Raw genomic sequence first — 27,963 nt, 5'->3', positions numbered from 1 at the left:
GTCTTAGATATTTATACTCTAAGAGAATTCCAAGACATGTAATCCTTTAAAAACAAAATGAATTGCTCAAATAAGTGTTAATCTAAAGTAAGGACAGTTTTTAAATTTAAAAATTCAAATGTATTAATTTACATTTCTAATATGGAACACAATCCAGATCAAAGATGTTAAAAGTTTCAGACTTCCCACAAGGTTTACTATGATGTTACTTTAATATGGTAATTGGCAGTCTATGAAACATTCTTTGGTCCAAGTGCCAAAGGTTCCTTTGTCAATCTAACGCAACCATAATCCAGGTTGAGATTACTCTGGACATGGTCTGTGGACAGAAAAAACATTGTTACTCCCTCCCTTGGGAAAAAGTCAAGGAAAATGTGACGACAAAAAGTGTGTGTAGCCTAATTACCAATGTTTTACTGGGCTCCGCTAATTACAACGACAAAAGTCTTTTCAGGCCTACTGTAGTTATGTGGAAAACAAACACCACTGAGTCTTGTCTGCTGGAGGGTTTTAACACTGTATAATCATGTGATTTTGTGTTTGATCTGAAACTCTGCTATAGTGTTTATTTTATTAACTGTTCGTTTATCAAAAAATGGCTTTAGAAGGTAGTTGTCATAAAGTGTTAATGAAAAGGACCTATTGCCTTAATCACACGACATATTACTTGAAACATAATGATGAGAGTTACAACCAAACTTTGGGGTTATATTTTAATGCGTGTTAGGATCATTTGGCATTATGTGTTTTCTTATAAATGCACATTTCTCATCAAAACAGGGTCATGAACAAGAGAGAGAAAGAAAACTTGGTTGTTTTGTGAAGAATGCTAGTACAAAAAAGGTAAGGTTTTGTGAACCTAATACAAGTGCTACGTCATTATCAGTCTGAGAATATAAAGCCTATTGTTGAAACGCACACACAAAAGTTGGCTCTACACAGCATTCTTGCAAAGCTTAACATAAACCACTCTTGACCTAAATTGGCACAGAATAGAATGAATGATTAGAGCATAGTATAATACAAACGTATAGCCAATTACAGCAGGGCAACCAAGTCCATTTCAAATGTGACTCCAATCTTAAGGCATTGATCACACAAAGTGTTAAAAATAATAGAAAAACTGTTTAAGTAATGTATTTACCTCGGCTGCCACTTTTATCTGAATATATAAGCATCTCTTTCTGCAGATCCCAAAATTTAATAACCAGAGGTTAGACTGGGCCGGAGCCCCGTATGAAGCAGTGTGTTTTGCCTGAATCCAGAACCTTGTCCTTTCTCCTCACAACCTGTTGTGGGAAATGGATGTTGAAGAAACGACCACTAGGTGGAACGCAGGAGCATTATGCAAAACCTGGCCAAGCGACATAGGCCTACAGGAAGATGAGCTATCCAAACGTAAATTGGCACAATTTTTTGAAAGGTATGCATATTAACATTAATTGTATAGGTTAGTTTAGGTTTAAATTCAATAGAATGAAATTGTAATACAGTATAATAGTTTTCCCAGGTTTCAATATAAATATGCGCACACTTACACTTAACATGTTTTACTTGCGTTTACAACTAATGTTTTATTTTATCATTTTGGTAAATTCTGTTTCAAAGTCTTTATTTTCATTCAAAAAAGTCCCAAATCTCACCCCATAAATAATGCACAGAGAAACAATGTGTGGCTTCATACAATTTTTTTTTTTTACAAATAAACAAACACTTTGCTGTCTGCTTGCACGACTCTAAATGTAGACTTTGAAAATGCCCAAATAAACCTTATCCAAATTTGATTTATATTGTATTTACTAACAACCGTTACACTTACACAATTCAAATCAATAAACTAGTGTTGAGGGTTTAAGAGATTTGCACAATAACATAATCCCCACTTCACATACTGCGCATGCTCGTTGATTCTTGACGTAATGCTAGCCACACGCATTGCTAGCTAGCTAGGTTTTGTCAGTCCCGAGAGCTGTGCTTTTAGCAAGCTAGCCAACCAGCTATTGTTGGCAACTAACTGCGTCGAGTATCGAATATTCCGTCTATTATAGACATTTAGCCTTTTCTTTATTTTAACTTTTTTATTTGGTAGAATGAATTGCACAACCAACGTTGTTCAAGTGACCAATGTGTCGCCAAGCACAACATCCGAGCAGATGCGAATGCTGTTTGGGTTTCTTGGAACCATTGAAGAACTCAAATTATTTCCACCAGAGTAAGTTATACATTGCAATTTATTAGTATTTGAAATGTCGGTGTTCTGTTTATGACGATATTTCCGTGCATTTTTAACAGAGTTGGAAATTACATTTCCTACGCTAGCCAGCTAGCTTGCTTACGAGTTTCGGATTGCAGGGCCAGAGCAAGGCCTGGCCTAGGCCAGGAGTTCAGTCTATTGTGTGCCAGCTCAGTGAATGGTGAAAGCGCATCGTGATCTTGCGGTCTAGATTAGTTGAGTGCTTTAACAGTTACGCCTCCGTGTCTTCTGCTATAGAAATTGCTTCATTTGGCCCCGTTTAAATAGCAAACCTTTGGTATTTGTGAAGCTAAACCTGGAAACCTGTCAATACAAATGTTTTTAATTTTCTGCAGCGAATCCCCTCTACCGGTGACGTCGCGTGTCTGCTTCGTCAAGTTTCAGGAGACCGAGTCCGTAGGAGTGTCTCAGCATCTGACCAACACTGTCTTCGTGGACAGGGCGTTGATAGTTGTCCCTTTCGCGGAAGGTTCGTTCCCCATGTTTCCCATGTTTCAATGGTGATCAGTTGTATGCTGTATTAATGGGAGAGTGAAACCACACTGATCACAGAAAATGTCTTGCTTGTGTTTTTGGGAAGTTGATTTCCTTCAGATATAGCTACTTATCATTTTAAGGATTCCTAAATTTGTGATCAGTGTCACTCTCCTTGCTCTATATGCTTTAATCAAGAGAGGTGTTGATAGCACCTCAACTTAGACTTTTGCTATGCTCTTGGTATACTGTGGTGCCATAAATAAAGTCTTTAGTCTCCCCGACTGCTCACCACGAAACCTTTTCAAGTATGGGTCACACACACAATGTGTGTGCTTTAACCTAACTGTGCCATGCATTGATTTTGACATACTCAAAAAACAAGGCCCAACGATCCCTCCCAGTAATATCACAGTATACCAAAGTCTTCTTTAAGGACCGGGACCTGAACACGCCTTTACCATGGGCAGACACTCCTCATGAGGCAGAGGTGAACTTGATGGTGTAAAAGTTTAACCATTCTTTTTATTTTCTCCCCCATATCGGACTATCCGTCATTAAATTTCTCTCTGTTATTTGTGTGTGTGATTTTTGTAGTGGAGAAGGCAAAAGCAGAGCCCCCCTTCCTTGATGGCTGAAAGTGGTCCTCTGCCTGTAGCCGCCAACAGGGGACTGTAGGCAATTACAAAAGGCCAGCCAGCATTCAAGTCCCCCCTCTCCCCCTCTCTCTTTTGTGTGTCAACTCTTCTTTCTCTTTCTCTCATTCTCTCCTCTAGGTGTTTTTAGTCTTTGCTTTGCAATGCAAATACATGAGCTCTGTTAGAGGCATCATTTGTCAGGTCTCATTTATCTAGTCTGATTACGAATTCAAGATGACATGGTCATATAGTGTAACGTTATGGTCTAAGCCAGTGTGTTTAATCAGAACTGTGGAATGTCCAGTCTGTTTTGCGCAATGAATTGGATCCCAATGGTAAGAGAGAACCCATAGCAACAAGCTGCTCAAAATACACTGGCATGTTTGATTTGCACACCAAGGCACTGGTTAAGGGCTGTATTTTGGGAAACAATTGTCACAGTGGACCACTTAAGAGACCTGGGAAAAACAAAACAGCATTTGGTCAATGACTACCCACTATATCATCAATATACACTCAATTGCTCACAAGCTAGCCAACCAGTCTGTTTCTGTGTTAACAAGTTGCTGTATCTTGTTACTTGTCTCACATGTCCACTCCACATAACATGGCATTGGTTCAGTACTCTCTCTTTAACAGTGGTCTTTTTGTTGTTGTTATTGTGTTTTACAGTTGTTTTTCCTGGCTCTGCCAGTCCTGTAAGCCAGGCCCTGCTGAAAATACCACCCATCCCTTTTGTCTCCTGCAGCTAAATTCTCTCTCCCGTGTGCCCTTTTCTAAATGTTGTGAGTGTGTGTGTGTGTGTGTGTGTGTGTGTGTCCTTTCTTGAAAAAGGCAACATTTGTGTTAGGGGAAAATCAATTGTGATCATTTTAATTTGTTTTAACCAATGCATCCTAATTACAGTACGTTCTACCAGAGAAAGTAGACATTCATGGGCTTTCAGTTGCCTGAGCCCATTGTTATAAAAGGTGGAAACCAAGGTCATTAGTGATTCTTTTATTATTCCACACTGACTCCTGTAAAAAGGTGCAAGTTATCGGCATTGGTTGTAGACCAATTGCCATAACAGGTAAGCTACTTAGAAACAGTGTGCAGCTCTTAATGAAAACCTGTATCCATTTTTTACTGAGTGTTGTTTTCTCTCTGACAATTTACTTTCCGGTAAGTAGAAACTGTCAACCTGTACAGTATTGCTGCCAATTTCTCTGAAACTCTTTTTGTTTTGTGTATCTCGATTTTCTCTGTGTGCTTTTAGTAGCGAAGCCGGCACCGTGAGTCGCTTGTTCTGTAAACATCAATATGAAAATTGAGAGCACACCCCACTGGAGAAGCCGCTGTGCTTGCTAACGTTTGGTTCATGACTTAAAAAACAAGTTCAGGTGATAACATCTTGGCAGTGTTTATTGGAGTAGTGTATACTGTGATATCTCCCCCCCCCCCCCTACGTATTCATTCTACTGCAATGATTAAATGAGTAAAGGGGACTCTTCATAGATCTAGCAGCTTTTGAAGGTAACCATAGTAACACCACTGCAAATGTTTTGTATGAAGTTGTGAAAAGTCTGTTTTTTTTGTGTTTTTTCTTTGGCCTTGAGAAAGTCATTTTGTTTCTCTTTCAGTTTTTCTTTTCTTTCTTTTGTCTTTCATTTGAAAATGTCTCTCCTCAAGTTGGAGTGTAGCGACAGTTCAGTTCTCCTTCTAACACTTGTGTTTTCCCGTAGGCGTTATTCCAGATGAGGCTAAGGCTTTGTCACTGCTGGCTCCAGCTAATGCCGTAGCAGGGATTCTACCAGGAGGAGGTCTGCTTCCCACTCCAAACCCAATGGCCAATCCATCAGTACGTCCACACCATCTGCTGCCTAGGCTGTAACTGTAGCCAGGCGCTTTGCTATAGGGGGTGGGGCTTGGAATAGTATATGAAGTTCCTAACCCATTGCCGACTTGAATGTTGCTTTCCAATACGCAGCAACCCCAACTTAACGACAGGCTCGCCTATGTGTTTTGGTGCGTTGCAGATGGGAGGCAATCCTTTCGGTGGACCCAACATGGACCCCATGGCTGCGTTTGGATTTCCAGGAGGCAACATGAATCCCCAGGTGACCGAATGCTTGCTGGACTTTCAAACTATTCACATCTTTGTTACCTTGAGTTTGCCACTATCAAATTAACCATGGTGTACAGTCACAACCAGGGATAATGTGCTGCTGTGCTTGTCAATAATGTCACTGTTAGTTGTATAATGTCTTCTCAACATTAATGACAGTCTCTGGCCGCTGACCAGCTTTTGAAGTTCATGACGTCTGTGGACCCAAAGTAAGTTATAGATCCATTCAGGCTGTACACACACACACACACCTATATTTTATACCCTGAAAACTTTTGACATGAAATATAAGCCAGTATAGAGTGAAGTGATGGTTGAAGTCAGCCAGCTGTCATGGGGTCATCATCCTCTGACGTGTGTACCGTCCTCTAGACTGAATCACATGACTGCCGGGATGAACATGAATCAGTGCATGAAGCCGGACCCCAACAAAGAGATCGAAGAGGCCATGAAGAGAGTCCGAGAGGCCCAGTCACTCATCTCTGCTGCCATCGAACCAGGAAGTAAGTAGCTCCAGCTCTGTTGACATTCAGGCTGTCGGGGGGGGGGAGAATCACTCGTGTTCTGCACCGTAGTTGTGATGTGCCCCTAATCTGCCCCTCACCCTGCAGATAAAGAGAGCAAGAGGAAGCATTCAAGGTCCCGGTCCAGATCCAGACGGAGAAGATCCCGCTCTCGCTCCAGACACAGGTGAGTGGCCCGGCAGGGGTGGGAATCTTCTGGTACCTCACAATTCGATTCCAATCGATTGTGGGGGTCACGATTCGATTACAAATTCGATTCACGATTTTTTTTATCAAATTTCGATTCAATATATGCTTACACTTGATTCCAGTTTGCTGTTTAGTGTTACTTGTTTCTATTTGACTGTGATAGGCAGTTAAGTGTTGAAGAAAAAAATCCCAATGCATCAAAACCTTGACATTTATAGTTTTCTTGCAGTTTAGTAAACTTGTTGTTATAAAAAATAAATATATATATATATATATATATAAAAAAAAAAATTGTAACTTTTTTTTTGTTTTTGAAATTTGTGAGTCGCTAGAAGACTGAATCGCAATTCAAATCCGAATCGACCCGGGGCGGGGCCTGGGTTTGGGGTAGGGTTTAGGGACGGCCCCTGACTGTGTTGTGACCGTGTGTGTGATCAGGCGCTCCACCAGCAGGTCGAGGCGCCGCTCCCACTCTCGCAGCCGGAGGCGCTCCAAGAGCCCACGCAGGAGGAGGTCCCACTCTAAAGAACGAGGCAGGAGGTCCCAAAGCAAGTCCAGGTCAGACAGCAGATTATTTGACATTTTCTAAGACCCCCCCCCCCTTTATGTTAATTCTTACAGTAAAGTATAAAGTCTTTATTGCCCGTGCGCTAGTTTACTAGAACTGGGTTAGATAACCTCATCCTCTAAACATTCATTGAGGGCACGCATGCCTTTTAATCTGTGTTCTGGATGCTTCCCTGGACATGCCAAGTGCCTAACCCCCCTCCCCCCTTTCTTGACTGTCAGGGATAGAAAAAAGGAGGAGAGGGAGAAAAAGCGCTCGAGGACGCCGCCGAAAAGCTACAGCACCACCAGGAGGTCGCGGAGCGCCAGCCGGTGAGTGCGGCTGGGGACGCGGGGGCAGATGGGCGGCCGCAGATTAGCGGCGGCCTGCCTCTTTTTGTAAAGAGGGCCGGCAAGCCGTTCCTCAGCCTGGCCTCCGACCGGGTTAGCGGCTCAGACGCCCCCCCCCCAGGTCACGGCCTCACGGTGGGAATTGCGTTTGTGACTTACAGGAGGCACCGGAGGAGTCGCAGTGCCAGCCGCTCCCCCAAGAAGTCTCCCAAGAGGAAGGTCTCCAGGACTCCCTCACCTCGGAGGTTGGTCTCCTCCTTTTGTTTATCGGAAGGGTTTACAGGAGCGGATGTCGGTATCTCTGGAAATGTTTACCCCCCCCTTGCCGTACACGTGGTCCCCATTTCATGTAGCTTGAGAATAAATAGATGCTAGCTCTGTGAAACCCCCGCCCCTCTGTCCCCTCTCCTGCCGCAGGCATAAGAAGGAGAAGAAGAGGGACAAGGAGAGAGAGAAGGAGCGCGAGCGCAGGAGCGAGAAAGACCGCAGCCGGGAGGAGAGGGAACGCTCCACCAGCAAGAAGAAGAAGAGCAAAGACAAGGAGAAGGAGCGAGAGAGGGAGAGGGAGCGGGAGCGCGAGAGGGAGCGCGAGAGGAAAACTGACGGCGAGAAGGGAGACGTAAAGGTTGGTGAACGTGACGCGGGATGCTCATAACAGATGGATTTCCTTTTCATCGCAGCTTTTGAATTTCTCGCGAACGTGGCTCCGATCAGCTGTCGCCAAGAAGATCACAAATGCTCCGTGGCAACAAAAGAAATCAGGAACCTGACGCTAACTTGTCTTTCTCCACAGGTTACAAGGGATTATGATGAAGAGGAGCAAGGCTACGACAGCGAGAAGGAGAGGGAGGAGAAGAAGGACTCGGATGATTCCGGCATGTCTCCTAACTCCGTAGAGGGCAACGGCACAGGTCCCCCAGCGAAGGAGGCCAAGGTCAACGGGGACGATCACCACGAGGAAGACATGGACGTCAGCGAATGAGCTGGCCGCGCCCCACACCCACCCCGAAACATGCTTTAACCTAACGCCATCCATTAATCTCAATCTCTCATCTGATAGAAAAACTGATCAAATTGGTGAATGTCTCCGCCTCCTATAGTTATGTCCCTGTCTGTGAATGTTGTGTACATGATTATTTTGACGTATTTGCTGAACAGATATGTGAAAGGGTATATTCTGTAATTTTATATTAAAAGGTTACCTTTTTTTTTTCTTTGTGCAACCTTTGTATTTTTTAGCATAAGCTTATGTCTTGGTAATGCAATATGTATCTTATATTATTTGTTGGTGTTTGAGAGATTGCTGGTTAGAAGCAAATTGATTTCACTGCTAAATTGCAAGATGTTAATGTTCCTTTTTTCCTTTAGATTATATGGTGGTCAAAAACGGCAGTTTGCTGTGGGGTTTTCCATGCATGTGTGGTCAGCTCAATGACTTTTCTGTCCTGTGCTGTACGTGCTCATGTCCGCAGCCCGTCCAGCAAGTGGTTTGATTGTTGTGGTGCTTTCTAGCTTTTCTCCCACACAGTCACAATGTTCTGTAGATCTTAACCTTATTGTCAAGAATTATGTATTGTGTTACCATTTTTATACAATTAAAAACCATTTGAGTGATATGTGTCTGTCCTCCTGGTACAGTGTTTGAGACCCAAAGAGCTGAGCTTTCCAGCTGCTAAAATAATTATGATTGATGGTGTCAAAACTTCAAAACTATATTAAACAGAATCAATGCTAGAATCTCAACAGGGGAAGCAAGATGTTCCCCAGAAACTGAGCCTGTGCTGAAACATGGTGCTGGTGCTTTATTTAAAGGGATGTCAAGGTTGGTAAAGCTGCATTACATGAAAGACCAGCAAAGCCCAAGCCAGACATCTTGATGAGCCAAGTCATTACTTACTGCTGGACACTTATAGAACATATCGCAAGGTTGGTTTCACAGTATCATTTCACAGTATATATCTAACAAAACAAACTTGTCTATAAGAAGAGTGTCATACTGAAGCTGTGAAGTGGGCTGAGTAGAACTGAAAATGTTAGCGTTTGGTCTTTAGAATCTATACAGAAGATAAATATAATCGAGTAAGAAATATAGCTTGAGGATATATTTGTAATTAAATGGGACAACCATAGCATGCGTTCAATACATTAACAACTGTGCAGTATCAAACTAGAAGTGTTCCTGATACCCCGCATCTGGGTTTGCACATGAACACACTCACACATGTAGACATACAAACTACCCTCGAACTAGTTGGACCGCACTCACACAGAACAGATACATTCAAACGATTACTATTGACAAAGGGTGACAGCCAGGAGGTAACATGAGCTAACCTGAAAATGCAGGTGTGTTCATCCTGCACCACAAAAAAGGCTTGGGGTATTGATCTTGTAAGAAGTTTTTAACACCATTATTTCTCCCAAACTGGTTAAAAAAAACATTCTTATGTTCTTGAAATCTATTGCTACACAGTGTTGCTCCTTTGACTAAATTGTACATTAGGTACATCCTTTACACATGAAAAAGTAAGCTCAGTTCAATATGGCATATGTTTATTTCTAACGCTATTTTCCTTAAGTCATATATAGTGTTTCAATTTACAGACGCTAAATGTCAGTGCACTTTCAAGAGTACGGTACTACAAGGTGTCGTGAAAAGGTGGGAGTTATCTTGGAATACAAGATCCAGCCAAGCTTCCCCACTGCCCACAGGAGTGCTGCAGGGAGAGTAGTGGTCCTGTAGGTGAAATCAAAGCTGTATCTTCAGTGACATGTTTTTTTATTTAACTTTTCTCCCCCCCCCCATGTCTCGTTTCCCATGTGATTCCAAAGTCATGTTGCGCTACATCATGTGTTTGCATTGATTAGATAAAGATTTCTACAAAAACTCAAACTAAAAGGACCATTCCCTTTTTATCGGAACACACAGACATAAAACGTGATAATAGAATTCCACTTCTTTCCTGTTCTTCGTCTTTAGTTGGTTATTTCCTTCAGCGTAGAAAGATTTCATCTCTCTGTCGAAGCGGGAGGTCGGGGTCACCTCTACAAAGATCCCCCAGGTCAGAGGTCAGGGAAGCGACTGGGGTCTTCCTTGTAATCAGCTGGGATGGAGAACAGGGACTCGTCGAACTCGTCGTAGCGGAACTCCTGGAAGGTGACGGTGGCCGTGATGGTGGGGAACACAGGGATGTCTGAAACACAGCGGCAGAAACACACACCAGGGAGTTGCTAAACGAGTTTGAAGGAGCACATTCAGAAACCCTTTCTGGAGGTGCCATCTCTCCTACCCAGTTTGACAGGGAACCCGGGAGGAAGTTTCATCTGAACAAACTCTCGGAGTTTGTTGAAGTGCTTGAATGGAGCGATCACCTCCAGCACATTCAGTAATCTGGTGGCAAAAAAAAATCATAAAAGGCAGTCAGAATAATTTCAATGTTCAATTTCAATTTCAACCTGAGACATTTCTCTATTCCAGTTCTACGTACGACTCGATGCCCAGGGGGAAGTCTTGGCTCATGGCCACATTGGCTTTGAAGTTCTTCTTGCTCTCCTTGCACACCAACTCTCTCCCAAGATGGGGTGGTCTGTGTGTGTGTGGGGGGGGGGGGGGGGGGGGGGGCAGAGGTGGAGACACAGACACTCCTATTTAGGATCGGGCAGCAGCATGGATGTTGCAGTTCGAAGCTAGCCTCAAGTGTTTGTGTAGAGAGTGTAGAGGGCGGCTGCCCGGTGCGGGGAGGCAGGCCTTACTTCCCGTGCTCTGCGGAGATGTATTCCTCCCAGGAGATGGTGTTGGGGGCCGGGGCAGTGAGGGACGGCCTCCTGGCAGGCTGAACACAAGATCACACAGGTGGAGATCAGGGCCCTGTCACACCTTCAACCTAGAACTCCTGCAGATGACCACAAACCTCCTTCCCATTCCCTCCTGCAGCCAGCGGGGCCAGCGGCCCGGGGCCAGGGGGGGCAGAAGCCAGGGGGGCCAGGGGCTCACCTCGTAGTTCTGCTCCACCAGGTTGCCCCCTTTGCTCAGGCTCTCCATGATGGCCTTGTTCCTCAGGATGTCCTCCTCGCTCAGGTGCTCGCGTCTCTTCCTGGACTCCAGCACCAGGCCGTTCACCGCGTACACGTCCGCCACAAAGTTCCCCACCCTCTCCTGTAAGGGGGGGGAAGACCGATCGCATTAGGGTTCTGGGTGGTTGAGGGGATGGTCTCAGGACTATGTTGCGGGGGGAGAGGGGGGGACTGACCGTCTTGTCCTCTCTGAAGAGCCAGCCGATCTGGCTGCGGGAGAAGCTGATGGACTTGGTGGAGAGCGTGGCGGAGTACACGTCGCTGCTCATCAGGATGTCCACCTCCTCCTCCGTCTCCATCTCCGACTCCTGCTGACAGCGCAGACGCCACAGGACCAGTCAGCGCTGTGTATGTGTGTGTGTGTGTGCGGGGGGGGGAAATCTCCTCTCGTTTGACCTCAGCGACAACACATGGCCATCACCTGGTGACTGCTGAACGCACTACCCCCCCTCCCCTCACCTCGTGGTGGATGCGCTGGTACACCTTCTGCTCGTTGTCCAGGACCACGAAGGACTGGGCGGGCGGGGCGTCGCCCGTGAAGATGAAGCTCAGGTCCCCCCTCTGACACTTCATGTCGGTGAAGTCGATCAGGGTGGTGTCCAGTCTGGGGAAGGACAACACACAGGGGAGGAACTCATGTGGACTTCTTTCAGTCTGTCACAAAGGACAGTTGGGCTGGAGGGGAGGCTAGGAGAGGAGGGGAGAGCGCTCCGAAAGTCTCAAAGAGAGCCCAGCCGTGAGGGGTGACCGGGCCGGGTGGCTACAGACTGCTACCAGGCTCCCACCTGATGTTGATCCCCTGCTTGTAGATCTTGCACGCGTCCGACGGAAGGATCCGGGACAGCAGGGGCACTGGGCGTCACAGGAGAGAAGCTGTGTTAGGGGCCTGTCGTGTGGCTGTGGCCGATTAACAACACACATCAGACTACAGACCCTGAGGTCAAGTCTGAAGGAACCAGGCAGTGATCAGCCTGGTGAAGGTTTTGTTACAAATCCCGGGGCCCAGCGGGCCCAGCGAATCCACCAGGCAATTAGCATATCACAGGAATATAATGGGAACAGAGCAAACTATAATTAGTTGGAGAGAGGAGAACTTGGCGAGGCGTCCTCGACTAAAAACCCCGTGTTTGTGATCACAGCCTCCTCTGGTGGACAACTCACCCCAGCTCTGAAAGTCCCAGTGAAGCTCCAGGTAGAAGTCTCCGAGCTGTGAGGTGGAAAGAGATCAGTTAGCACGCGCCACCCAGCCTGCTGTGCTCAACACGGAACAAGCTGTTTCTATTGGTGTATGCTAGCCACGTCTGCCAACAACATTTCACATGGGAGGTAGAAAAACCATGTTGGGGTGGACGGGGGGGGTGAGTGGTGTGGCTTGAGGTGGTTGGGGGGTGGTGGGGAGGGGGCGGGGGGCGGACGGGCTGTGACCCAAAACGTAGTGCGTGTCGGGGGGGAGGGTGGGGGGAGTGATGCTCACCTCCCTCAGGGCCTTCAGCAGCTTGGGCCTCTTGTCCTCCACGCTCTCCCTGGACTGCTGCTTGAGCTTCCTCAGGATGGCTGTGACTGGAGGAGGGGCGACAACAACACAGGCTTGGGGGTGAGGAGACCACGCCAGACCACGCCCCTAACAGACACGGCCCGGACGGGCCAACGCACGGAGCCAGAGAGATAGTCGAACGAGAGGCACGCGCAGCAAAAGGCCAGTTAACACGCTGATCTAACGACTCTAGATCTGTTAATGGGCTGCGTCCCAGATGACACTGGGAGATCGAGCTGCTGTTTAGTTAGAGAGGGACGGAGGGAGGGAGAGAGAGAGAGAGAGAAAGGGGGAAGAGAAAGAAAGAGATGGAGAGAGCGAAAGAAAGAAAGAGAGGATGATTGACGAGGCTTGTGAGGGGCAACAGGAGAGCTGTGGAGCAGGGCTCCAGCCTGTGTGTGTGAGACAGGCTGCGAGGGGAGACAGGAGAGCTGTGGAGCCGGGCTCCAGCCTGTGTGTGTGTGAGACTGATATCAGAGGTTGATATGGGCTTGCTGCAGCGCTGCGGCAGCCAGGAGATAAGGTGACCTGACAGACGGCTCTCCAGAGGGGGGCACACGATACATCCCGGACCAGGGAACACGCGTGTGCGTGCAGGCGTGTGTGTGATGTGAGTGCTTAAAGCTGATGCTGCAGGTCTAACCAACCTCATGTCGCGTGTGCCGCCCCGTTTCTACCAATGTTGTCACGCTGAAATATTAAATATCCCCTTAATGGATCTGTATGACAGGAGAGTACTCTAGTACTGTACTCTAGTCATCTTGACCAGGATAAAAAATCCCCTGGAACGGGGATAGTGGTGTGAGAAAGTGCTGACAGAGTGCTCACTGCAGGGCCAGCACTGCACTGCACAGTGGATATATACACATATGCTGAGCTGCTGGCGCAGTGTGGGAGTGTGTGTGTGGGAGCGTGTGAGTGTGTGGAAATGTGTGTGTAGGAATGCGTGTGTGAGAATGTGTGTGTGTGTGTGTGTGAGAGAGAAAGAGGAATAAAGAGAGACACAGAGAGAGATAGATAAATGATTTCTCTCACACAAAGGACCAATTCTGCCATTAACATGATAAAGAAGTACCGGTACATAAAATAAAAAACAAAGGGTGACTTTCACCCCACACCCTCTGGAGTTTGGATGTCTTTGTGTGTCTTTGCTTTCCACTGGGGATGTGGCCAACCCCCTCCCCCCTCTCCGTGACAGGACCTTCCCATGTCTGACCTCTGAGTCCCCAGCCAAACAGCCAGCCAGCGTATGTTTACAGCAGGGCAGGAGTTGCATACTAAGTCGACGGGGTCATCTGCCTGACTGTTGTATGCCGAGCAAGAGCAAATTATGTCTCATCGTTCCCCCCCCCCCCCCCCCCCCTCTGTCAATGTTGGTCTAGATATTGTAGTCAACGTCAAATGGGAGGTTGAGATAGCTGAAGGACGATGCATGCACGGCCCGGCCTATGCATGGGCTTCATCAGCAGTCCGAGATGTGTAACCAGAATGGGACACACATTCCAACACACTACACCCAACGATGAGAGCTCTGATGTCCAAAGCCGCTGTGAACAGTCAGCCCGCCCCCGCCCCCACTAAGCCGTGATCCAGACCGTCTGGATCCTGGACGCTCATAGAGAAAATCCTCTCTCCCTCTCTCTCTCTCTCTCTCCCTCTGTCTCTCTCTCCTTCCAGCAGCACAGATCCAACCCCCCCCCCCCCCCCCCCACTAGAGAGCAATCACACTCATCTGTGCAATCCCTAATAACTGCGGGAGCCAGGTAGAGTCAAATGGGAAACAGTTTGAAATCTGATTGGTTACGAGTGCCAAACAGACATGATTAAAATATCAACAGATAGGAGCTTCTAACTACAGGAATCTAGGTTGCATGAAATATACAGGCCTAGCTTGGGCTAAACCCTGCTTTGCATCATCTTTTACATCGTTGATTGGTGAAAAAGTCCTTCTAGCCACATCAGGCAATCTGAAGCTACATTAGTGAGGTAGAACAGATTACTTACTCATCTGTCTGTCGCCATAGCTTATGGCCTCTGCTAGGGGACTCCACCCCTGAGCATTCTTCACCTTCACAGGGGCATTATGGGCCAACAGCAGGAGGGCACACTCTGCATTGTAAAACAAACACACGCAATCAACAATCATAAACACAGGTTCCTATTTGGCCTAGGAGTCCAGTTATATCACCCTCAGTGAACATCTCTCTCTGCATGACGTCATTGTTTTTTCCCCCATTAACTTCTTAAGTTCACATTTGCATCACGATAGACGGTTGTGTGTCGGAGGCCTTCATGTTACATGCTCAGGAGCCTCGTTCAGTCAGACTAATCAGCAAGATTAAGCCATCCCAAAGGACCCTCACCATCAGAAATACCACTGACATAAAGCAACTACCAATGCTATAGAGGTCAGAAAGGACGCTCAGCCCTGTGGAAAGTCTGTCTGTTGTGTTTGTGTGTGGTGGAGAGTACTTTACACAAAAAAGCTGCGTGTCAACACATTTTCAGAGGGGGAGAACATGCTGCTACTATGGATGAGCATGGGCTTTGAGCCTTAATATGCCAGATGGGACCGCCTGATAGGCCTCCCTCCACAATCTTAGGCCAAACTAAAAGTCAATAGATATGAAGCCATATTAAAGAAAACTCGTAGAGCTCTACCATTGAGAGAAACTATTTCAACACTCCCTTGTTTAAGCTTTAGCTGGGTTTATATAAAAACGTTACCTTTGTGGCCCAACATCACTGCTAAGTGGAGTGGTGTGTTCCCTGTAATGAGGAAAGTTTAGGACATTTTAATAAATTGACAACAATGGTTGAAATGTGGACATCGTCATACATCCTGGATAGGCACTGCTTTACATAACCACACACTGTTTTCCCTTTTACTTCTAGTCCAGATAGTCTTTAAAACTTACCATGTACATCTTTTTGGGAGATGTTCTGGGTCCGAATGAGTGAAGATAAGCGACGCACGTCTCCTTTGAACACACATTCGTGAACAGGGAATTCGAACTCCCCATTTGTCAAAATGATGGGATTTTTGTTATCATCAACGATAGTTCCATGAGATGAATTCGCGTGTACGTTGTTGACATTGATATTTGATATTTGTTGCTGTGATTTGTTATGGTACTGTTGAAAACCCTTGTTTGATTTAAATGCATTACTGGTCCCGTTTGAAGATGCATCATAGGATTCCATAATATCGTCATTTTTATTCTGTTTGTTGTGGTCCTTCCGCAACGAACGAATCTTCTCCCCAGTCATGATTTAGCTAGCTAATAACACCAGGATTCTAATAGCAAAACGGTATATTTGTCACGACTGCCTACTACAATATAGCTAGACCTAATGCAAAAAGCTAACATTAGCTAGCAACTAGCTAGTTTGTTACACTGGGAAGAATGAATGTGGGTGCGGTGTTGTCAACAAAAACAACGCCACGAAAAATACTCTAACACACACTCTTGTGCCAACATTCGGTTACGAATGTAATCGTCTAGCTACCGGTTACATCGTTATACGCATATTTCTTACAATACGCTTCTTTTTCAAAATCTCCGTTGCCGTTGTTTTTCGCAGTAAAACGGTTTGCTAACGTTTAGCTGTGCTAGCTTGACAGGACCAAACCAGAGCCTTTTTAAGGAGAGCCTGGCCACTCCCTATTAAGCCCCATTGTACCGAATTTTGTTGCAGTTCCGCCAGAGTTCCACTGGGAGTGATCGCGGTCGAGTGCAGAATGAATGGGAGTCAATGGAGCTAAACGGCTACATTTGTCTCTTTCACCTGATTGTCATTGAGAAATCTCAGATTTGATTGTAGTTTTTGCATGTTCAACATGGATTACAGGTCGAAAGTTAAATGAGCGAGTACTTATGTCCTTTCTATTTCTTACAGGGTAAGTCGTTGTTGCCCATAACACGCTAGCATTCTGCTAACGAATGCTGATTGGTTAGTGAAGGACTGACTACGACCAGAGATCCCACTTGATGGCATCCGAAGCAGAACCAGAATGTCAGAGCATTAGCAACATTAGCAACAACATTAGCAAGCCAAAACTCTTTCTAGCATGTGTATTGACAGGGAGAGCCTAACCTGTCAGCTGTGTTGTCGATGAGAAAAGTGGAAGTAACCAGAGCTTGCCGTCAAGCAGTATCTCAGGCCGTACAATCTGTATGACGTCAACTACATTTTAAAAGGCTTTTTAGAACAGAAAGGCAACTTAAATCTATCACCCAGCGGTGTGTATTTTTTGTGCCTCCCTTTCCAATTCAGAATTCAAATTACTAGACAAAAAATTATATCCTGAGAAAAGTGGATTTTGAGGGGTATAGCTCCATAGACCTCCATTCATTCTGCACTCGACCGTTAGCGCCCTCATATGGAACTAGAGTGGAACTGCAACCAGTTCAGAACCCGGAAGTTTCCCAAGAGTGGCAGTTCTCTCTCTTAGACATTCATTCTCTGACCGAACGAAAACCATTGACAGCCGCATCTTCCGCCTTTCCTCTCGCGTGGTACAAGTGTATCGCGATATACCGATGTTCACCAACCTTTTTAGTCTGTTTTTTTATTATCACAAATAAATACAATGTTCGACATCAGATATCTGAAACTGTGTTCATGAATTGGAAATGCATAAAATAGCTTTTTTGACGGTTCCATTTTGTGAGATTAATCAGGCAGTTTTAGAGACGCCTAATAAGTGGTATTTGAAAAGGGTCCATCCACTCCGTCATATTCTTGAGCCTCGTACAAATTTTTTTCTTCCTTGAGTTTGTAGAAGCTAGCTAATTAACAACAATGTCCACATCCAAAAAAAACAAGGGGAAGAAAGTAATACATCAAGACGAACTTCGCAGGCTGATGAGAGAGAAACAAAGACAAACAACGGATAAAAAGCGAATCGAGTCTCCTTACGCCAAGTACAACAGTCTCGGGCACCTCAATTGCGTAGTCTGCAATGTGCAGGTGAAATCAGAATTATTGTGGCCGACGCACATTCTCGGAAAGCAGCACAAGGAGAAAGTTTTAGATCTTAAAAGTTCAAAACAGTCGACTGCAAGCCAAGGACCCCAACCCCTTTTGAAAAGAAAAGCATTGGTTTCTGAAGTCACTAATGCTGAGAAGAAGTCTAAATCCCAGTCGTCTGCAGTCAGCCAGCCAGGACTGCCTGTAGATTTTTTTGAAAACGCAGAGAAACCAACTGGTTCCGTTCCAAAGAACTCAGGATTGAGTCTTTTGGCTGGAACCTATGATAAGGATGACGGCAATGAAGAGGAGAAATCCGATGCAGAGGCACCAGGTTCCAGTGTCCAGAAAGATGTACCTGCCCCTGGACTTCCAGCGGACTTTTTTGACGGCTCCATCCCACCCGTTCCAACTGCTTCTCACTCAGGGTCAATCCTCAAAGCAGATGAACCAGAGATGATCTTAGAGAAGGACAATACAGCCGAGGCCCTACCAGAGGGCTTTTTTGATGATCCAGTAAGAGATGCTAAAGTTCGCAATGTGGACGCACCCAAAGATCTGCTGGACAAGGAATGGGATGAGTTTCAAAAAGAAATGCGCCAGGTGAACACCAAATCAGAGGCCATTGTAGCTGAAGATGACGAGGAGGGACGCCTCGAGCGTCAAATCGATGAAATTGATGAACAAATGGAATGTTATCGAAGGGTGGAGTTATTGAGGAATAAGCAGGATGTTGTGAGAGGGAAGTTTGTGAAGGAGAAAACTCAAGGGTCTGGGGACTCTGGGGGAAGTGATGAGGAAGAGGACGAAGAGGAGTTGCTTCACTTGCTATCACGAGACTGGAGGGCCAAGGGTGCGCTTGCATAAAGGTTTTGGGAGCCCTTGACAACTGGAGAACGTTTTTGTTTGTAAATAAAGTTTAAAGTTGAACTGAACAGAAAATCCTGCCTGTATTAACACTCCATCCCCTTTGATGTTGTGAAAATGCTCTTGTAGTCCAGGAAAATCTGATAAATGTTTCCTTTTATACTGTCAGTCAAAGCAATGCTTATTTTCTAACACCACCAGTTGTGTAGTAAAAATAACATCTGAAGCCAAATTGTAGTTTTGAAAGGAATTGATGTTGAGACATGCTGTGAACATCCTTAATTTCAAGAGTGTGCTACAGGCAGTTACCTACAGGCAGTTACCTACAGGCAGTTACCTACAGGCAGTTACCTACAGGCAGTTACCTACAGGCAGTTACCTACAGGCAGTTACCTACAGGCAGTTACCTACAGGCAGTTACCTACAGGCAGTTACCTACAGGCAGTTACCTACAGGCAGTTACCTACAGGCAGTTACCTACAGGCAGTTACCTACAGGCAGTTACCTACAGGCAGTTAGGTTTGTGATGGTCCAATATTTTGTGCCTATTTGTATGTCACTTGGGATAAAAGTAATAAATGAATACATGTAAAATGGTATGGGGAAAATAGACAGTTGGATGTGTGAACCTCTACTACAATGACAAGTACACGAGAGACATGACATCCTTGTATTTACATTTATTTAGTGCTCACGCAAAACACAAATCCCCATAAACATCACAGCGTTGAAGGGACAAATCTGTTGAAACATTGTTGGCTTTCATTTTGAATTCCAGTTCTCAACACACTCCTCTAAAACAGTCTGTTAAAAATTATAAATTACATGCGCAAAGCACAACCTAATAAAATAATTCTCAAAACAATGTACAATGCTAAGAGCAGTTTCTACAGACTTCATATGCAACCCATACATCCCTACCCCTAAGACATGTTTCATAAGCCATGTTAAAAATTCTACCATATTTACATAATACAAGTGTTGAATAGTTTGTATATACATTGTATCATTCTAAGCCCCACAAAGGCCTGACAATCAAGTAAAGGGCGATCAGTGCTTCTCTTACTACCTGTTATACATGTGAGCCAGGGGTTCCTTGTCTCTTCATTTGCAAAAACCACTACTGAAGTAAATTGAAGCAAGCACTATACTAATCCTGTAAGACAATTTATTTCTGTATTGTTGCTACATAATATGCTAAAGGAGTTACCACTATAAAACAATTATTATTATTGTTATCATTAAGTGTATTTATAGCCCTTCAAATCTTGCAGACTTCATAACTGCTGCACTCTGGGGAGTAAAGAGAACACGTTTATATTAAAGCAATAAATCCTAAGGGGGTTTCGACTATACAAATAACCTGTGAGTTGTGCTCCTGTCGTAGGCATGAAGCGCAGCCGATTACAATGATATAAAGCTACCAGATAAAGAGACAGGGAACTGGCTGACTGAACCTTTCTAAATATGGCAATTTAATACCTCTTACCCGAGCTAGGATTGATGACATACACATTTTTTAGGTTATGTTTGTGACATTACGATGTTAGCATTCCTTAACTCAATTTAAATAAATACGATAGTAAATTCTTAACTTGTAAACAATTCTGTAAAATGGGACAAAAAGAAAAGAAAATCTGGGATTCTGAAGAGTAGATAAGGGTCCTTGTGTAGAGGGACCGATGAGGTGGGTATGCTAGTGCCACTGTTCCACAAATAAGCCTGTTAAATACTCAGTTCGGAAAAAGTGCAGCGATTGCTGGGATGCGCTCCGTACACCAGAGCCTTCCCTAGTTCAATACTGTTCACTGCCATCCACCCGACCCACTCACAAATTAACAGCAGCTTTCAGCTCAGCCAGTGAGTACCTCCTGTTCCCATCTTGGTCGTAGCCCTCCAAGATCTGGGAGTCAGGAGTTGCCGGTCCTAGGAGGTTCCTCAGGTCCTGGTACGACATCCCCTGTGATGTGGCACCAGACCCCGAACGCTGGAAAAGGACCTCAAGATCTGTGGGGATAAAGTCCTTTAGTCCATTGTTTAGCGTAATCAAATATGATTCCTCATATTTTCCTTGACCAAACATTGCTGATATGTCTCCCCTGCAATATGTTTGTCTTACCAATAATTATATATTATCTATGTTAATGAATGTAACATTATCTATGTTAATGAATGCAACATAAGACAGCATGGTGAAGAGAAGAAGAAAGTACCTTTCAGAGAACGGACCCCTGGCAAGGCCAACGTCTTCCTTGTCCCGGTGTCTCTCCTGGCACGGCTTGGAGTCAAGAATCGAGGCCTTCTGGTCGGCTTTGAGCCTGTAGATGGAGTGGGTTTTTCTAACAGTAGGGAAACGATAAATATGGTTATTAGTAACACAAGGGAAGGGTTGAGATGATGTCAGGGGGATAATAGACACGTAAAAGGTCTTCTGTTAGCACGTCCATACCTTGAATGGCCTCAGTGGTTGATCCACCTGTTTTGCTATCTGGCACCATCGCGCTGACTTTTCCACCAATATTTTCACTCTCAATGATCTCCACAGAGTCCTTAAATGTCCCCCAAAAATACATATTTGATACAGAGCAAGATTCGCATGCCAATCAGGCTACTACAGGACAAACCATTATGTGCATTTGAATAAACTATGGCTTTAGCTTCAAACCATGGTTGTGGGCCTCACGTGTGGTGCTGTCTGGGCAGAAGCTTGCTCCAGGCTGGACACCCTCTGTGTGAGGTTGGAGACAGAGGAGCGGAGAGACAGAATCTGGCCGTCCGTCCAGGAGTGGAAAAGCTCCTGGCTCTTGTTCACCTCACTCACAACATCCTTCAGATCTGCTACATCCTACAGGTGATGATCAGGGTGGAGAGGGGCTACTGGTCATTGTTTTTGAAAAGATGCAGATTTAAACTATAACATAAAATCTTGAACCATAAAATGGTTTATAGTATGAGAGACATTAGTCCACACTGAATGTCCGTTTGTACCCATCGTGTTTTACAGGACAATGGGATTGGTTGCACTGTCTCTGTACCGTATTTAAGGCTAAGGATGAGAAGTTGCTTGCATCTTTTTCGGGGGAGGCTGTCGATTGGGCATTGGATTGTGTGTCCCCGTCATCCTGTTTTATCCATGGGGAATAAAGTCAAAAGAAATGTGAGTCTTGTAGTCTGTGCTAGTCTCAGCTGTGCGACCCAGATGGAAACTGAGCCGATTCCAATCCTGAAATAGAGGTCAGTCTGGAATTCATGTAACATGGATTAAAACCTTTCAGCCAATGACTCAGAGAACCTAGCTTGATTAGGAAAATTGACAGTAAATGTAGGCCTCAAACATAATATCTGAAAATATATAAACTGGATAGGAAAATAAGAAAATGGCGGATTTGTTCAAAGACCTCTGTTACAATACAGTCTACTTGTGACAACTTGGATTTTTTTTACAGATAATAAAGGTGAGAAGGTGAATTTAGCAGCCTTTTACCATTGTCTGTTTCAAACCATCCGTTTCTTTCCTCTGTTCCTCTAACGCCGTCTGCATCGTCTTCACATCGTGCTGGACACTTGTTAAAGTGCTTCCAATTGTTGCCACACTCTGCAAATGAAACCAACGTCCACTGGTGTTACATACAGGCTGTGCAAATGCTACTGTGTCCTTACGACCAAAAACAATACCATCAGAAATGGGCACTTGTAATGGTGAAACGAGATAAACAAAGTCCCTCTCACGCATCAGTAAATATTCTATACATTAAAGATCATTTTAAATAGTATACCCTAGTTTCCCCGACACTGACTTAAGGCAAGTTTCACCTTTTGGAGCTCCTCAACTGTAGTAGGGAGGGTGATGAGATCTGAGGCTGACTTAATATTGGCCTTCAGGTTGTTCACTGCAGTATCCAGCAAACTGATCTGAAAAACACAGCAACAAAGGATAGTCACACTACACTTGGAAAACAAGCTTCCCTTTCCTAGCGGGTCGAACTGCAAACTGCTTGTGTTGTCGTGAAGTGCTTATTTCAGAATCAAGGACACTGAGAAGCAGCTGAAGGGTGGGAAGCAGAGACGCACCTTTCTGTTCATCTCGGTGAGGTTGGACCATAGTTTGTTGAGACCTTTGTCACCATTTTCAATATCTTCTAGCTGTCTCTGCCTTGTCTTCAGGTCTTCACTTAGCTTTGGGATCTCGTGTGATGACACCTTCTGGCTGGATTCCACTGAGAGATAAGGCAGTAAAACAATCAAGTTAGCTCTGAGTGATAAAGTCCAGCTCCCTCCTACTTTAAAACATGAAATAAACGATTCAAACATTAACTTAAACTTTATCCACTGTCTTTAACTATACTGTTATTGAACTCAATCTAAGACTAAACATCTAGTCCTATATAAGACTTCTCCTGTGATACATGTGAGGGTTAGAATGAGACCCTGCAGTGTTCCTTTAGAGAAGGCTTACATGTGTGCAACTTCTCTTTGAGTGAGTCCAGGTCCTCCTTTAGGGCAATTTGCATCCATATCAGTCCTCCACATGCCATTACACACGCAGCAAGTATTATGAACAGGAAGAGGGGGTAGCACATATTGCAGCACTGCGTGTAACTCCTTCTACGAAATAAGACAAAACACACAGTCAGTATGTTCTATATTCTATGGCTGAAGTTCTTGTATTTGCAATTTGAGGTGGTAGCTGCCAGAGCAAATCCATTTTTAGCTATTGAAGTTTGTTTTGTTTACTCACTTTCCAAAGGCGGCGACGGTGCCTAGGTTGTTGAACTCATCATCGTCTGAACTGGACTCTGATTCCGTGCCTGGCGGCTCGGTTCGGAGAAGCCTGTGACCGGAGCCCTTCTTGGTCTTCTTCCTCTTGCTTTCCCCAAGTCCAATTAATGCATTGAGCTCCTTCCTTTTCTTCATTTTCTTCTGAGGGGTCAGCGATCCCGCTGAGCCCGACTTAAACCCGACCAAATCCAATGTTTTATCCAGTTTTGTTGATTTCAGTAATCCTTCCTCAAACCAAATCTGGTTACTGTCCAACGGTGCCTCGCTAGGTAACTATCTAGGTGAACATAAGACTGCTAAACCAGTGTATTTTTTGTAGATGACCACACAGTAGCAAGAATCCCACTAGCAGGCCTGTAAACCTGTTGGACAACTGTGTGACATACCACTGCGTGTATAGCCTAATTACACGGCATGTTAACTAGGTTACACACACCATAAGAATCCACGCTAATAACGACGTCTTCTTGCTAGTGCTAGTGATCTGGCTAGCTGTTTGACAGCTTGAAGCGCTGGCTAGCCATTCGACCGGTTATTCGCCCCACACAGAAGTTAAAATGGCGTTGACGAGCTTCAAAAACACCGACTTTGTCTTCGCTGTCTGTCATTTACGGAATAACTCACTTTCAGGATGATTTGATTCGGCTGTTTGAAGCTTCACAGCTGTTCAATAATATCTGAATTCTCGTAAAACACTAGGCAAGCTAGTGAACACAATTTGGTTTTGAGTGAGAACATCTGATCTGAAGGCGTCGTAATAAGCCCTCGTCTGATTGGTGGAATTGGCTTTGCCAGACTGGTGCGCGACAGTGCCGCCGGCTGGTCATAGCTGAAAATTAATTATACAACTTCTGTCTTGATACTTGTGAATTAATCAGTGTTTTAAGTTAGACCTCGAATACAGCGTGTGTCAAATCTATGCCCTTTGCAGTCAAAGTATTCAAAGTGAAAAACATGTGTATGTACAGCCGTGGCCAAAAGTATTGGGAGCGACATACATTTTGTGTTTGCAAAGGTTGCTGGGCCTTGGCCTAAAATGACTGCTAACATAATTTCAGTAAGTCATATCATCAGCACAGGGGAGTGTGAACTAGTTCTATCCAGGTGAAATCACTCTATCATTCTGATTGTATTTTAAAAGCAGATTGACTGCTGTAAAAGAGGGGACTATTTGCATATATTGAAAATGTTCGCCCCAAAAAAGAAATGTGCCTTATTGTATTCCAGTAGGCTTATTCTATAGAAACATGTGAAAACATTTTCCTCAAATACTGAACCAGCAAACTTTGCAAAACTCATTCTGTCATTGCCAAAACTTATGGCCATTGGTATAGTACCCTGGTTGTGTTGCAACTTATTTGCACTTATTTGATGCTGGTTGGCTATAAACGAAGCATTCCTGTTGCGTGACCTTGACCTCCCTGTCTCAGCCAGAACTGTCTTCCTATTTTATGCTCCTGCTGTGCATGACCTTGCATTTGTTTGCCTGACCCCTCAACTCACACTGCTTCATCAAGTCTCACTGGAGTCAACATAACTTATCGAAAAAATACATTTACATAATCCTGTTAAATGTACAAAATAATAAATAGCTGGATTAGCAGAATCTCAAAAAATGCATGGCCACTGCAACTTCAAACAGTCCAAAGACTGACAAAGCATGGTGTCAGGATGCCATCCTCTGAATTACTTAGCAAAACCTCGTATGACTATTACTGACACTAGACACCATTCTAGCCTGTCAAAGTGTACTAGCAGCCGGGAGACTACTGTCTGAACGTAACAGTAGCCAGCAGCGAGGTGTGGGTGGTAGCGGGATGAAATTCAATCAGCAGCTCATCTTTACTCAGAACACCTGGTGAGGGGACGCACAGCACCCTGAGGGTCTGTGCTAAACCCCCAGCATGAGGCTGCAATTCAAAGCATCAGTGATGTTTCATCTGCTCACTGGCTGGATTTCCCGTTTACAAAAAAGAAAAGAAACACGTATTCTCCTGTGTTCAGACCGATACTGATAAGACAGCACTTTCACGCGCATCACATCCGCAGCCACGAGGCAGGGAGCAAGGTTTTACCAGTCCATGACAATAAAACACTTGTTTTCAGACTTTGTTCACAGCAGGGGTACTCATATTCTCCGCAGGACTGATCCCTGTGACTGTCTGACAACGGTCTCCTGTGCTCAGAGAGAATTTAAATGGTGGTGGCATGATGAGAAATACTGAATAGAATTGACTACTAATTGGATGCTTTCATCTGACATGACAGACTGTTTGAATACAGATTAACATCAGTTGGAGGTTCAGCTGCTCTTGGAATACCGATTTATTTTCTCTCTGGGGATATGCTACAATTTATTGTGCATTTGTGTACTATTACGTTTAATGACTATTAATAAATCTTTCCAGACTAAAAATATTGGGTCTGTTATAGAAATAGGCTACAGAATTAAGGAATGTAAGAGAATTCACTGGATTTAGTGCACATCATGCTGGTGTGTGTGTGTTTAGCAGTGTGTACGTGTGTGCACGTGCACAGGTGTGTATGTGCATGTGTGTTTTTGTGTGTGCAATACCATTATACAACTATGTGCTGCATTTAGCTGAACAGTATATACCTTCCATAATGTCCATGACCCAGAAAGGATTTTCTTGTGATGTTGTGTTAAGTATTGGCAACAAGATGTCGGCAGGGGGCAACCTTCTCATATTGCATAGATTACAGGAAGTGTGGTGTAGAGCAAGCACTACATTGATCTCCAAGCTGAGTTCCACTTCAACACATCAGCAGCTGTATGGACTAACACAGCAGGAACCAATGCAGCAGGCATAACTATTGATCAGAGAATATGATGTTGGAAATGATATGTAGCAATGCAGCAAGACAGTAAACAAAAAGCAGATGATAAGATCTATGGATGTGAATAATAAATGAAAGTGTAAACATCGTCCTACTAAAAAAAAACAATGGTGCAGTTACAGTTGCCAACTATGAGGCAAACCAAGCACACCTTGATGACTGTACAACTCAACATTGTAATGTAATGGATCTTTGTAATTGACCCTGGTCTTGTGTGACCCAACATTAAAGAATACAAGTAGGCTTTTCACCATGTTGACCTACATCACCTGCAGTGGCATTAGCTGTAGATTGCAATTACAGCTATAGAGCAGGTTTACTTTAGTCTCAGATAGATAAAAGAGAATAAATTAATAAATTGGGCAGAGAAAATAGAGAGAAAAGGAGAGGAGAAAGAAAAAAATGTAGATGAGAGAGAAGCTGGGTGGGAGAATGAGACTCGATTTCATTTTATGGTAAATGAAATTCAAAATGTCCTCCGATGTGTTGCACTTTCACAATGCAGAGCAGATATTTGTTGTTCTTTCAGTATGTCCAACCACCACAATGACAGAACCAAAATATTACAATCATACAGTCCATTACACACTCTCTTGGTGATTATGTATCTAAGACTTTTTTCAGAAATTTAGTCAGTCAAAGTGATACACAGTTGAATAAGCTGATCTGATTTATTATTTGGTTGGTTTGGAGTGTGGAGCATAAAAATGCTTTCCAGTTCAAACCGAGTTCCATGTTGTTCAATATGCCTTTTGTTGTATTGACCCTAACTCTTATCCTTACTATTTCAGATTATTTTGCAGATAGAAACTCCACCCGTTAAAGTAACTGTTTCCCAAACCTTCTTCAAAATTCTCAATGGGATTACTTGGTTTTGCATGTAAACGTTTCAAGATTTAGGTTTCAACCCAATGATGAATTGTTATAAAAAAGCTACAAAATGTAATTTCATAAAAATTGTATGATGTATCAAAATGACAGGTTAATCAACGATAACATATTGGATTCTGAGAATAGGATTGGATGTAGGACCCAAGTGTCCTGTAGAGACATAGAAATCAGTATGCTTTGCTACTACATTTGAAACAGTTAAGAAATGTGATCCCGCTATCAAACTAGTTTTCTTTCCATTGTGACAAAGTGACAAAGCAGAGCTCCACAATTGTCATACTAATTGTCAAATAGATCAAATGGAGAACATTTGGGCTCCCCTCCATCACCTCATACCACAGGATAAAGAACTCCAAGCTACAGTGATGATTCATTTGTATCTCTAAGAGATGAAGAAGAATCGCACAAGTCTCGTAAATAAGATCAAACCAGAACATTTAGAGTGATATAGATTCACTGCATTGCGGCACATAAAGAAAGAAAAAATGTAACTTTCCATTCTATGCAAGCATGACTTTTGCTTAACAAACGTTGTGCTAAATGTGATTTGATGCCGTTCCTAGTTGAGGTAGAGGCCTCTCTGTTTGGGCCTTTTGTCTTTGACTGTATTCATGCTGTCACACTGTGGTTGATCTGGGATTCTCTTTGTACAAGGCTTCTCTCCTCACACGGCTCAACAGGCCAGACACACAGAGAGAGAGAGAAACCTTGATGAGGTGTAGGAGAGGGGAACCAGCACATTGGGGTAGAACTAAACCTTTGAAGCATTCCCAGCCAACTGGATCATTTATGCTGCTGCTATGAGCACCGAGAATCAGCACAATGTGCATTACAAGCGATGTACCACACCTTGATGTAGTGTTGTGTTTTAGACAGAGCAGTGACTCATTTCCACCGAAATG

General features: G+C 44.2%; 4 protein-coding genes across 11 annotated transcripts; 2 read left to right on the top strand and 2 right to left on the bottom strand.

The window, feature by feature from the left end:
* Positions 1-1,924: 1,924 nt before the first annotated feature.
* On the top strand, positions 1,925-8,697 carry LOC134035989 (serine/arginine-rich splicing factor 11-like). Of its 6 annotated transcripts, none has more exons than XM_062480636.1 (12): positions 1,925-2,212; positions 2,590-2,723; positions 5,091-5,206; positions 5,385-5,465; positions 5,633-5,682; positions 5,846-5,976; positions 6,085-6,163; positions 6,640-6,744; positions 6,976-7,065; positions 7,245-7,328; positions 7,501-7,708; positions 7,877-8,697. In XM_062480636.1, exons 1-12 carry the CDS (start codon positions 2,091-2,093, stop codon positions 8,063-8,065), a joined length of 1,389 nt encoding a protein of 462 aa, XP_062336620.1. In that variant the 5' UTR covers positions 1,925-2,090; the 3' UTR covers positions 8,066-8,697. The 6 variants fall into 6 exon arrangements, with proteins under 6 accessions (XP_062336620.1, XP_062336619.1, XP_062336618.1 ...); XM_062480635.1 differs by having other exon boundaries at positions 6,637-6,744; XM_062480634.1 differs by having other exon boundaries at positions 1,926-2,212; positions 6,625-6,744.
* A 173-nt stretch (positions 8,698-8,870) lies between these two features.
* On the bottom strand, positions 8,871-16,328 carry LOC134036404 (ankyrin repeat domain-containing protein 13C-like). Of its 2 annotated transcripts, none has more exons than XM_062481338.1 (13): positions 15,610-16,328; positions 15,419-15,460; positions 14,696-14,800; positions 12,632-12,717; positions 12,319-12,364; positions 11,943-12,009; positions 11,617-11,761; positions 11,334-11,468; positions 11,078-11,239; positions 10,837-10,916; positions 10,572-10,670; positions 10,374-10,474; positions 8,871-10,277 (listed from the first exon to the last, which is right to left on the bottom strand). In XM_062481338.1, exons 1-13 carry the CDS (start codon positions 15,959-15,961, stop codon positions 10,147-10,149), a joined length of 1,551 nt encoding a protein of 516 aa, XP_062337322.1. In that variant the 5' UTR covers positions 15,962-16,328; the 3' UTR covers positions 8,871-10,146. The 2 variants fall into 2 exon arrangements, with proteins under 2 accessions (XP_062337322.1, XP_062337324.1); XM_062481340.1 differs by having other exon boundaries at positions 11,334-11,465.
* A 1,077-nt stretch (positions 16,329-17,405) lies between these two features.
* Positions 17,406-19,397, top strand: znf830 (zinc finger protein 830). The gene has a single exon (XM_062480842.1). It carries the CDS (start codon positions 17,498-17,500, stop codon positions 18,530-18,532), a length of 1,035 nt encoding a protein of 344 aa, XP_062336826.1. The 5' UTR covers positions 17,406-17,497; the 3' UTR covers positions 18,533-19,397.
* efcab14 (EF-hand calcium binding domain 14) lies at positions 19,198-24,071 on the bottom strand. 2 transcript variants are annotated; one of them, XM_062480839.1, is made up of 10 exons: positions 23,271-24,071; positions 22,989-23,137; positions 22,604-22,749; positions 22,346-22,444; positions 22,017-22,127; positions 21,568-21,654; positions 21,198-21,377; positions 20,982-21,081; positions 20,746-20,871; positions 19,198-20,539 (listed from the first exon to the last, which is right to left on the bottom strand). In XM_062480839.1, the coding sequence occupies exons 1-10, from the start codon at positions 23,444-23,446 to the stop codon at positions 20,361-20,363; spliced, it is 1,353 nt and encodes a 450-aa protein (XP_062336823.1). In that variant the 5' UTR covers positions 23,447-24,071; the 3' UTR covers positions 19,198-20,360. The 2 variants fall into 2 exon arrangements, with proteins under 2 accessions (XP_062336823.1, XP_062336824.1); XM_062480840.1 differs by having other exon boundaries at positions 21,216-21,377; positions 23,271-24,070.
* Positions 24,072-27,963: the final 3,892 nt, after the last annotated feature.

Source organism: Osmerus eperlanus, chromosome 16, assembly GCF_963692335.1.
Source record: "Osmerus eperlanus chromosome 16, fOsmEpe2.1, whole genome shotgun sequence".
Lineage (NCBI taxonomy): Eukaryota > Metazoa > Chordata > Actinopteri > Osmeriformes > Osmeridae > Osmerus > Osmerus eperlanus.
This window is presented reverse-complemented; position numbering and strand designations above follow the sequence as displayed.

Bases quoted from the DNA above. Each gene is read 5' to 3' on its own strand.
- efcab14 (XM_062480839.1), bottom strand. From the start codon at position 23,446: ATGAAGAAAAGGAAGGAGCTCAATGCATTAATTGGACTTGGGGAAAGC. The intron at 21,082-21,197 runs GTTTGAAGCTAA...GGGACATTTAAG, and splicing joins ACGTGAGGCCCACAACCATG to GACTCTGTGGAGATCATTGA. The intron at 20,540-20,745 runs GTACTTTCTTCT...TTATCCCCACAG, and splicing joins AGGGGTCCGTTCTCTGAAAG to ATCTTGAGGTCCTTTTCCAG.
- znf830 (XM_062480842.1), top strand. From the start codon at position 17,498: ATGTCCACATCCAAAAAAAACAAGGGGAAGAAAGTAATACATCAAGAC.
- LOC134035989 (XM_062480634.1), top strand. From the start codon at position 2,091: ATGAATTGCACAACCAACGTTGTTCAAGTGACCAATGTGTCGCCAAGC. The intron at 5,977-6,084 runs GTAAGTAGCTCC...CTCACCCTGCAG, and splicing joins TGCTGCCATCGAACCAGGAA to ATAAAGAGAGCAAGAGGAAG. The intron at 7,329-7,500 runs GTTGGTCTCCTC...CTCCTGCCGCAG, and splicing joins AGGACTCCCTCACCTCGGAG to GCATAAGAAGGAGAAGAAGA.
- LOC134036404 (XM_062481338.1), bottom strand. From the start codon at position 15,961: ATGACTGGGGAGAAGATTCGTTCGTTGCGGAAGGACCACAACAAACAG. The intron at 12,010-12,318 runs GTGAGTTGTCCA...TGTGACGCCCAG, and splicing joins CTGGGACTTTCAGAGCTGGG to TGCCCCTGCTGTCCCGGATC. The intron at 10,917-11,077 runs GTGAGCCCCTGG...TCTTGTGTTCAG, and splicing joins TGGTGGAGCAGAACTACGAG to CCTGCCAGGAGGCCGTCCCT.